General features: G+C 48.1%; 1 protein-coding gene across 1 annotated transcript; it reads right to left on the reverse strand.

The window, feature by feature from the left end:
- Nucleotides 1-9,197: 9,197 nt before the first annotated feature.
- Nucleotides 9,198-11,014, reverse strand: LOC128667187 (E3 ubiquitin/ISG15 ligase TRIM25-like). Its single transcript, XM_053722116.1, is given in 2 exon segments — nt 9,198-9,438; nt 9,441-11,014. Coding segments are annotated over 2 exon segments (1,527 nt in total). The 5' UTR covers nt 10,930-11,014; the 3' UTR covers nt 9,198-9,400.
- Nucleotides 11,015-11,894: the final 880 nt, after the last annotated feature.

The following is an 11,894-nucleotide window of genomic DNA, read 5'->3' on the forward strand; positions in this document are numbered from 1 at the left end:
CCCCTACCTTAACTGCACCTGCCCTTATCTTCCTATTACCCTAACTGCACATGCGCTTATCCCCTATTAACCCTAACTGCTCCTGCCCTTATCCCCTATTAACCCTAACTGCACCTGCCCCATCCCCTATTAACCCTACCTGCACCTGCCCTTATCCCCTATTACCTTAACTGCACCTGCCGTTATCCCCTATTACCTTAAATGTGCCAGCCCTTATCCCTTATTATCCCTAAATGAAGCTGCCCCATCCCCTATAAACCCTAACTGCACCTGCCTACATCCCCTATTACCCTAACTGCACCTGCCCTTATCCCCTATTAACTTAACTGCACCTGCCCTTATCCCCTATTACCCTAACTACACCAGCCCTTATCCACTATTAACCCCAACTGCACCTGCCCCATCCCCTATTAACCCTAACTGCACCTGCCCTTATCCCCTATTACCTAAACTACACCTGCCCTCATCCCCTATTATCCTAACGGCACCTGCCGTTATTCCCTTTTAGTCCTAACTGCACCTGCCCTTATCCCCTATTACCCTAACTGCCCTTATCCCCTATTAAACCTAACTGCACCTGCCCTATCCCCTATTAACCCTAACTGCAGCTGCCCTTATCCCCTATTACCTGAACTGCACCTGCCCTCATCCCCTACCTTAACTGCACCTGCCCTTATCTTCCTATTACCCTAACTGCACATGCGCTTATCCCCTATTAACCCTAACTGCACCTGCCCTTATCCCCTATTACCCTAACTGCACCTGCCCTTATCCCCTTTTAGTCCTAACTGCACCTGCCCTTATCCCTTATTACCCTAACTGCACCTGCCCTTATCCCCTATTACTCTAACTGCACCTGCCCTTATCCACTCTTACCTTAACTACACCTGCCCTTATCCCCTATTAACCCTAACTGCATCTGCCCTTTTCCCCTATTAACCCTAACTGCATCTGCCCTTATCCCCTATTTACCCTAACTGCACCTGCCCTTATCCCCTATTACCCTAACTGCACCTGCCCTTATCCCCTTTTAGTCCTAACTGCCCCTGCCCTTATCCCCTATTACCCTAACTGCACCTGCCCTTATCCACTCTTACCTTAACTACACCTGCCCTTATCCCCTATTAACCCTAACTGGATCTGCCCTTATCCCCTATTAACCCTAACTGCATCTGCCCTTATCCCCTATTTACCCTAACTGCATCTGCCCTTATCCCCTATTAGCCCAACTGCATCTGCCCTTATCCCCTATTACCCTAACTACACCTGCTCTTATCCCCTATTACCCTAACTACACCTGCCCTTATCCCCTATTACCCTAACTACACCTGCTCTTATCCACTATTACCCTAACTACACCTGCCCTTATCCCCTATTACCCTAACTACACCTGCCCTTATCCCCTATTACCCTAACTACACCTGCTCTTATCCCCTATTACCCTAACTGCACCTGCCCTTATCCCCTATTAACCCTAACTGCAGCTGCCCTTATCCCCTATTACCCTAACTGCACCTGCCATTATCCCCATTTAGTCCTAACTGCACATGCCCTTATCCCCTATTACCCTAACTGCACCTGCCATTATCCCCATTTAGTCCTAACTGCATCTGCCCTTATCCCCTATTACCCTAACTACACCTGCTCTTATCCCCTATTACCCTAACTACACCTGCCCTTATCCCCTATTACCCTAACTACACCTGCTCTTATCCCCTATTACCCTAACTGCACCTGCCCTTATCCCCTATTAACCCTAACTGCACCTGCCCTTATCCCCTATTACCCTAACTGCACCTGCCATTATCCCCATTTAGTCCTAACTGCACCTGCCCTTACCCCCTATTACCCTAACTGCACCTGCCCCTATCTCATATTAACCCTAACTGCACCTGCCCTTATCCCCTATTACCCTAACTGCACCTGCCCTTATCCCCTATTACCCTAACTGCACCTGCCCTTATCCCCTATTAACCCTAACTGCACCTGCCCTTATCCCCTATTACCCTAACTGCACCTGCCCTATCCCCTTTTAGTCCTAACTGCACCTGCTCTTATCCCCTATTACCCTAACTGCACCTGCCATTATCCCCTATTAACCCTAACTGCACCTGCCCTTATCCCCTATTACCCTAACTGTACCTGCCATTATCCCCTTTTAGTCCTAACTGCACCTGTCCTAATCCCCCTTACCCTAAGCACCTGCCCTTATCCCCTATTACCCTAACTGCACCAGCCCTTATCCCCTATTACCCTAACTGCACCTGCCTTTATCCCTATTACTCTAACTGCACCTGTCCTTATCCCCTATTACCCTAACTGCACCTGCCCTTATCCCCTATTACCCTAACTGCATCAGCCCGTATCCCCTATTACCCTAACTGCACCTGCCCTTATCCCTATTACTCTAACTGCACTGCCCTTATCCACCTAACTGCACCTGCCCTTATCCCTATTACTCTAACTGTGCCTGCCCTTATCCCCTATTAACCCTAACTGCACCAGCCCTTATCCCCTATTACCCTAACTGCACCTGCCCTTATCCCCTATTACCCTAACTGCACCAGCCCTTATCCCCTATTACCCTAACTGCACCAGCCCTTATCCCCTATTACCCTAACTGCACCAGCCCTTATCCCTATTACTCTAACTGCACCTGCCCTTATCCACTATCACCCTAACTGCACCAGCCCTTACCCCTATTACCCTAACTGCACCAGCCCTTATCCCCTATTACCCTAACTGCACCTGTCCTTATCCCCTATTACCCTAACTGCACCAGCCCTTATCCCCTATTACCCTAACTGCACCTGCCCTTATCCCCTATTACCCTAACTGCACCTGCCCTATCCCCTATTAGTCCTAACTGCACCTGCCCTTATCCCCTATTACCCTAACTGCACCAGCCCTTATCCCTATTACCCTAACTGCACCTGCCCTTATCCCCTATTACCTAACTGCACCAGCCCTTATCCCCTATTAGTCCTAACTGCACCAGCCCTTATCCCCTATTACCCTAACTGCACCTGCCCTTATCCCCTATTACCCTAACTGCACCTGCCCTTATCCCCTATTACCCTAACTGCACCCGCCCTTATCCCCTATTACCCTAACTGCACCTGCCCTTATCCCCTATTACCCTAACTGCACCAGCCCTTATCCCCTATTAGTCCTAACTGCACCTGCCCTTATCCCCTATTACCCTAACTGCACCTGTCCTTATCCCCTATTACTCTAACTGCACCTGCCCTTATCCCCTATTACCCTAACTGCACCAGCCCTTATCCCCTATTACCCTAACTGCACCTGCCCTTATCCCCTATTACCCTAACTGCACCAGCCCTTATCCCCTATTAACCCTAACTGCACCTGCCCTTATCCCCTATTACCCTAACTGCACCTGCCCTATCCCCTATTACCCTAACTGCACCTGCCCTTATCCCCTATTACCCTAACTGCACCAGCCCTATCCCCTATTACCCTAACTGCACCTGCCCCTTATCCCTATTACTCTAACTGCACCTGCCCTTATCCCCTACCTAACTGCACCTGCCCTTATCCCTATTACCCTAACTGGCACTGCCCTTATCCCCTATTAACCCTAACTGCACCTGCCCTTATCCCCTATTACCCTAACTGCACCTGCCCTTATCCCCTATTAGTCCTAACTGCACCTGCCCTTATCCCCTATTACCCTAACTGCACCTGCCCTTATCCCCTATTACCCTAACTGCACCTGCCCTTATCCCCTATTACCCTAACTGCACCTGCCCTTATCCCCTATTACCCTAACTGCACCTGCCCTTATCCCTTTTACCCTAACTGCACCTGCCTTATCCCCTATTACCCTAACTGCACCTGCCCTTATCCCCTATTACCCTAACTGCACCAGCCCTTATCCCCTATTACCCTAACTGCACCTGCCCTTATCCCCTATTACCCTAACTACACCTGCCCTTATCCCCTATTACCCTAACTGCACCTGCCCTTATCCCCTATTAACCCTAACTGCACCTGCCCTTATCCCCTATTACCCTAACTGCTCCTGCCCTTATCCCCTATTACCCTAACTGCACTTGCCCTTATCCCCTATTACCCTAACTGCACCTGCCATTATCCCCTATTACCCTAACTGCACCTGTCCCTTATCCCCTAATTACCCTAACCGCACCTGTCCTTATCCCCTATTACCCTAACTGCACCAGCCCTTATCCCCTATTACCCTAACTGCACCTGCCCTTATCCCCTATTACCCTAACTGCACCTGCCCTTATCCCCTATTACCCTAACTGCATCAGCCCGTATCCCCTATTACCCAAACTGCACCTGCCCTTATCCCCTATTAACCCTAACTGCACCAGCCCTTATCCCCTATTACCCTAACTGCACCTGCCCTTATCCCTATTACTCTAACTGCACCTGTCCTTATCCCCTATTACCCTAACTGCACCTGCCCTTATCCCCTATTACCCTAACTGCACCTGCCCTTATCCCCTATTAGTCCTAACTGCACCAGCCCTTATGCCCTATTAACCCTAACTGCACCAGCACTTATCCCCTATTACCCTAACTGCACCTGCCCTTATCCCCTATTACCCTAACTGCATCAGCCCTTATCCCCTATTAACCCTAACTGCACCTGCCCTTATCCCCTATTACCCTAACTGCATCAGCCCTTATCCCCTATTACCCTAACTGCACCTGCCCTTATCCCCTATTAACCCTAACTGCACCAGCCCTTATCCCCTATTACCCTAACTGCACCTGCCCTTATCCCTATTACTCTAACTGAACCTGCCCTTATCCCTATTACTCTAACTGCACCTGCTCTTACCCCTATTACTCTAACTGAACCTGCCCTTATCCCTATTACTCTAACTGAACCTGCCCTTACCCCTATTACTCTAACTGAACCTGCCCTTATCCCTATTACTCTAACTGCACCTGCCCTTATCCCTATTACTCTAACTGAACCTGCCCTTATCCCTATTACTCTAACTGAACCTGCCCTTATCCCTATTACTCTAACTGCACCTGCCCTTATCCCCTATTACCCTAACTGCACCTGCCCTTATCCCCTATTACCCTAACTGCACCTGTCCCTTATCCCCTATTAACCCTAACCGCACCTGTCCTTATCCCCTATTACCCTAACTGCAACAGCCCTTATCCCCTAATACCCTAACTGCACTTGCCCTTATCCCCTATTACCCTAACTGCACCTGCCCTTATCCCCTATTACCCTAACTGCACCTGCCCTTATCCCCTATTACCCTAACTGCACCTGCCCTTATCCCCTATTACCCTAACTGCACCAGCCCTTATCCCCTATTAGTCCTAACTGCACCTGCCCTTATCCCCTATTACACTAACTGTACCAGCCCTTATCCCCTATTACCCTAACTGCACCTGCCCTTATCCCCTATTACTCTAACTGCACCTGTCCTTATCCCCTATTACCCTAACTGCACCAGCCCTTATCCCCTATTAGTCCTAACTGCACCTGCCCTTATCCCCTATTACTCTAACTGCACCTGCCCTTATCCCCTATTACCCTAACTGCACCAGCCCTTATCCCCTATTACCCTAACTGCACCTGCCCTTATTCCCTATTACCCTAACTGCACCAGCCCTTATCCCCTATTACCCTAACTGCACCTGCCCTTATCCCCTATTAACCCTAACTGCACCTGCCCTTATCCCCTATTACCCTAACTGCATCAGCCCGTATCCCCTATTACCCTAACTGCACCTGCCCTTATCCCCTATTACCCTAACTGCACCTGCCCTTATCCCCTATTACCCTAACTGCACCTGTCCCTTATCCCCTAATTACCCTAACCGCACCTGTCCTTATCCCCTATTACCCTAACTGCACCAGCCCTTATCCCCTATTACCCTAACTGCACCTGCCCTTATCCCCTATTACCCTAACTGCACCTGCCCTTATCCCCTATTACCCTAACTGCATCAGCCCGTATCCCCTATTACCCTAACTGCACCTGCCCTTATCCCCTATTAACCCTAACTGCACCAGCCCTTATCCCCTATTACCCTAACTGCACCTGCCCTTATCCCTATTACTCTAACTGCACCTGTCCTTATCCCCTATTACCCTAACTGCACCTGCCATTATCCCCTATTACCCTAACTGCACCTGCCCTTATCCCCTATTAGTCCTAACTGCACCAGCCCTTATGCCCTATTACCCTAACTGCACCTGCCCTTATCCCTATTACTCTAACTGCACCTGTCCTTATTCCCTATTACCCTAACTGCACCAGCCCTTATCCCCTATTACCCTAACTGCACCAGCCCTTATCCCCTATTAGTCCTAACTGCACCAGCCCTTATCCCCTATTACCCTAACTGTACCTGCCCCCTTCCCCTAACTGCATCTGCCACTATCCCCTATTACTCTAACTGCACTTGCCCCATCCCCAAATTGCACCTGCCCCATCCCCTATTACCCTAACTGCACCAGCCCTTATCCACTATTAACAACAACTGCACCTGCCCTTATCCCCTATTACCCTAACTGCACCTGCCCTTATCCCCTATTACCCTAACTGCACCTGCCCCCATCTCCTATTAACCCTAACTGCACCTGCCCTTATCCCCTATTAACCCTAACTGCACCTGCCCCCATCTCCTATTAACCCTAATTGCCCCTGCCACATCCCCTATTGCCCTAACTGCACCTACCCCATCCCCTATTTGCACCTGGCCTTATCCCCTATTTACGCTAACTGCTCCTGCCCTTATCCCCTATTCACCATAACTGCATCTGCCCTTATCCCCTATTAACCCTAACTGCACCAGCCCTTATCCCTATTACCCTAACTGCACCTGCTCTTATCCCCTATTACCCTAACTGCACCTGCCCTTATCCCCTATTACCCTAACTGCACCAGCCCTTATCCCCATTACCCAAACTGCACCTGCTCTTATCCCCTATTACCCTAACTGCACCTGCCCTTATCCCCTATTAACCCTAACTGCACCTGCCCCATCCCCTATTAACCCTAACTGCACCTGCCCTTATCGACTATTACCCTAACTGCACCTGCCCTTATCCCCTATTACCTGAACTGCACCTGCCCTCATCCCCTATTACCTTAACTGCACCTGCCCTTATCCCCGATTACCTGAACTGTACCTGCCCTCATCCCCTATTACCTTAACTGCACCTGCCCTTATCCCCTATTACCCTAACTGCACCTGCCCTTATCCCCTATTACCTGAACTGTACCTGCCCTCATCCCCTATTACCTTAACTGCACCTGCCCTTATCCCCTATTACCCTAACTGCACCTGCCCTTATCCCCTATTACCCTAACTGCACCTGCCCTTATCCCCTATTACCCTATCTGCACCAGCCCTTATCCCCTATTAGTCCTAACTGCACCAGCCCTTATCCCCTATTACCCTAACTGCACCTGTCCTTATCCCATATTACTCTAACTGCACCTGCCCTTATCCCCTATTACCCTAACTGCACCTGCCCTTATCCCCTATTACCCTAACTGCACCAGCCCTTATCCCCTATTACCCTAACTGCACCTGCCTTTATCCCTATTACTCTAACTGCACCTGTCCTTATCCCCTATTACCCTAACTGCACCTGCCCTTATCCCCTATTACCCTAACTGCATCAGCCCGTATCCCCTATTACCCTAACTGCACCTGCCCTTATCCCTATTACTCTAAATGCACCTGCCCTTATCCCCTAACTGCACCTGCCCTTATCCCTATTACTCTAACTGTGCCTGCCCTTATCCCCTATTAACCCTAACTGCACCAGCCCTTATCCCCTATTACCCTAACTGCACCTGCCCTTATCCCCTATTACCCTAACTGCACCAGCCCTTATCCCCTATTACCCTAACTGCACCAGCCCTTATCCCCTATTACCCTAACTGCACCAGCCCTTATCCCTATTACTCTAACTGCACCTGTCCTTATCCCCTATTACCCTAACTGCACCAGCCCTTATCCCCTATTACCCTAACTGCACCTGCCCTTATCCCCTATTACCCTAACTGCACCTCCCCTTATCCCCTATTAGTCCTAACTGCACCTGTCCTTATCCCCTATTACCCTAACTGCACCAGCCCTTATCCCCTATTACCCTAACTGCACCTCCCCTTATCCCCTATTACCTTAACTGCGCCAGCCCTTATCCCCTATTAGTCCTAACTGCACCAGCCCTTATCCCCTATTACCCTAACTGTACCTGCCCCCTTCCCCTAACTGCATCTGCCACTATCCCCTATTACTCTAACTGCACTTGCCCCATCCCCAAATTGCACCTGCCCCATCCCCTATTACCCTAACTGCACCAGCCCTTATCCACTATTAACAACTGCACCTGCCCTTATCCCCTATTACCCTAACTGCACCTGCCTTTATCCCCTATTACCCTAACTGCACCTGCCCCATCTCCTATTAACCCTAACTGCACCTGCCCTTATCCCCTATTAACCCTAACTGCACCTGCCCTTATCCCCTATTACCCTAACTGCGCCTGCCCTTATCCCCTATTACCCTAACTGCACCTGCCCTTATCCCCTATTAACCCTAACTGCACCTGCCCCATCTCCTATTACCCTAACTGCACCTGCCCTTATCCCCTATTAACCCTAACTGCACCTGCCCCCATCTCCTATTAACCCTAACTACACCTGCCCCATCCCCTATCTGCCCCTGACACATCCCCTATTGCCCTAACTGCACCTACCCCATCCCCTATTTACCCTAACTGCTACTGCCCTTATCCCCTATTAACCCTAATTGCACCTGCCCATCCCCTATTAACCCTAACTGCACCTGCCCTTATCCCCTATTACCCCTAACTGCACCTGTCCCATCTCCTATTAACCCCAACTGCACCTGCCCATATCCCCTAACTGCTCCAGCCCTAATCCCCTATTAACCAGCCTCCTCCTTTCTAATCTTAGCTTTTTAGTAAGTGACATAGCAGAATATATCTGCAACATTTAACCACCTCACTACTGAAAACACTAATAAGGTGGCTGTATGGGGCAGATATTGAATCATTTTATATTACGCACAGAGAGAAATATATACAGTATATATTGGTGACTAATTACTATTTGAAGCCCTCTCTATACTGCGGTGCTACACATGTTGGTGCCATATATATACAGCTGATAATCAACAAAATAAGAAAAGACTTTCATGCACAATTTTGTTTTTATTTCAAATCCAGTTTAAACAACGTAACACAAACTAAAGATAAGCGTTTGGCAGTTTTGTTCATTGACAAATGCGGAACTAGGAGACTGACAGACATCAGCATTATTAATATTATCATTGTATCTAACGCAGGATTCTCACCCAGGCACCACGCCATACATAGAATGCAGCATGAAGAGGCTCAGTGAAGGTGACAGTGACGGTGTGTAAGTGTCTGATCGGGTCACACAGCTCATAAAAGGTCAGACGCCCAGCCTCATAGTCCAGCAGTATTCCTACTGTGTCACATGATAGAGGGGGGTGTAATGAGGTTTTTATTGTGTTATGTCTCATGTAAAGATCTTTATTATAACCCCTCAAACACCAGGACTTGTTATTATCTCCTATCACAGACTGACGTCCTCCCCTCCCCATACTGGTATAACAAACCCCTACACGCCAGCGCCCTGATTTACTGATCTGCACTTCCCAGTAATGTCGTCCTGAGGAAAAGCTCCTGGTGCTTAATACCTGACCATAATCTGTAAATCTCTCTGGTGTTTCTGGTCGCTGCTGGTTTATATCTGAACAGGATGCAGTTTTCAGGTCACCTGATACAATAACATTATTATTAGCTGTGTTTATATCCAGTAATATGTCTGATGTCACCTGCATATAGATCTCTCTCTTTACATCAGTCACAATATCAGCTAAACCTCTGTATAAGGTCACTGAGATCAGACCCTCATCTAAATCCCCCCCAGCAGGGACCTGTTTATCACCTCTCTGTGTGACCTCATTATCTCCCTTCTCAGCACCACAAAAGTAATCTCTGTGTGATTCCTGTTCTTGTAGGACAGTTAATGGGTCAGTCATGTTGCACAGCTCCTCAATGTGACTCATCTTCCTGGTCAGCTCGTCCTTCTCTTTTTCCAGCTGCTGGATCAGATCAGAGATTGTGAGTAAAACCTGCTCCTGCTGCCGGGTGATGTCACTCAGGACTCGCTTCTCTAGGTCTTCCAGCTGTTTCCTGATGTCCCTAATCAGGGCAGTGAGTCGCTCTGTTACACCAGCTGCTTTCTCTTGCACCCCTCTCCTGTGCTCCTGCAGACTCTGGACTCTTTTCTCAGTCTTCTCTCTCTTTGTGGTCAGTTTCTGCAGAACATCTCTCAGTTTCTTTTTCTTCTTCTCAGAAGCCTCATTCAGCAGCTCCACCTGGTGTCCCCTGTGCTCTCCGACCAGGGAGCAGGACACACAGATACAGGCAGCATCCTCAGTGCAGTAATATTCCAGGAGCTTCTTGTGTTTATAGCATTTTCTGTTACCCCAGGAAGTGGTGGGTTCAGTTAAGACGTGTTCCTCAGACTTGCTGTGTACCCTCAGGTGGGTATCACACAGAGAAGCCTCACACAGCAGACATGATTTAGCAGCAGGTACAGGAGAGTGAACACAGTAAGTGCAGAAGACCCCAGTGTCTATTGGCTCTGGCTGAGTAATCTGTAAATGCTTCACTACATTACACAGCGCTATGTTCCTCTGCAGCTCAGGTCTGTTACTGAATCTCTTTCTGCACTCAGGACAGGAATAAACCCCAGACCCCTCCTGGGTACCCAGCACACTCTCAATACAGCCCAGGCAGAAGTTATGGCCACATCTCAGAGTTACAGGATCTGTATAAAGGCTCAGGCAGATGGGGCAGGTTAGCTCCTCTCTCAGATCAGCAGATGCCATGCTTGTATTATCCAGTAGCACAAAATGAAACTGAAAATGAAAGTGTCTTCTGCAGCACAGGGTGAGGTGAGGGTCCTACTGCAAAGGAGTCTGGACTCTGGCTGCAGAGCTCCACTCTAGACAGGAAACATGTGACCTCCACTCTAGACAGGAAACATGTGACCTCCACTCTAGACAGGAAACATGTGACCTCCACTCAAAGCTTTTTTTTTTTTAATCAACTTTAATGTAACAAACAACCTATAAACAATCATTCTGAAAACGAAACATTTTGCAGCTTTCTTGTTCTTAATGTTCATTCACAGTGGTTTATGCTGATTGTCATTTATAAGGTAACCACTGTGAGTGTCACTTATAAGGTAACCACTGTGAGTGTCATTTATAAAGTAACCACTGTGACTGTCACTTATAAAGTAACCACTGTGACTGTCACTTATAAAGTAACCACTGTGACTGTCATTTATAAAGTAACCACTGTGACTGTCACTTATAAAGTAACCACTGTGACTGTCATTTATAAGGTAACCACTGTGACTGTCACTTATAAAGTAACTACTGTGACTGTCATTTATAAGGTAACCACTGTGACTGTCATTTATAAGGTAACCACTGTGACTGTCACTTATAAAGTAACTACTGTGACTGTCATTTATAAGGTAATCACTGTGACTGTCATTTATAAAGTAATCACTGTGACTGTCATTTATAAGGTAATCACTGTGACTGTCATTTATAAAGTAACCACTGTGACTGTCATTTATAAGGTAATCACTGTGACTGTCATTTATAAAGTAACCACTGTGACTGTCATTTATAAGGTAATCACTGTGACTTTCATTTATAAGGTAACTACTGTGACTGTCATTTATAAGGTAACCACTGTGAGTGTCATTTATAAGGTAACTACTGTGACTGTCATTTATAAGGTAACCACTGTGAGTGTCATTTATAAAGTAACCACTGTG

The sequence above is a fragment of the Bombina bombina genome, chromosome 7, assembly GCF_027579735.1.
Source record: "Bombina bombina isolate aBomBom1 chromosome 7, aBomBom1.pri, whole genome shotgun sequence".
NCBI lineage: Eukaryota > Metazoa > Chordata > Amphibia > Anura > Bombinatoridae > Bombina > Bombina bombina.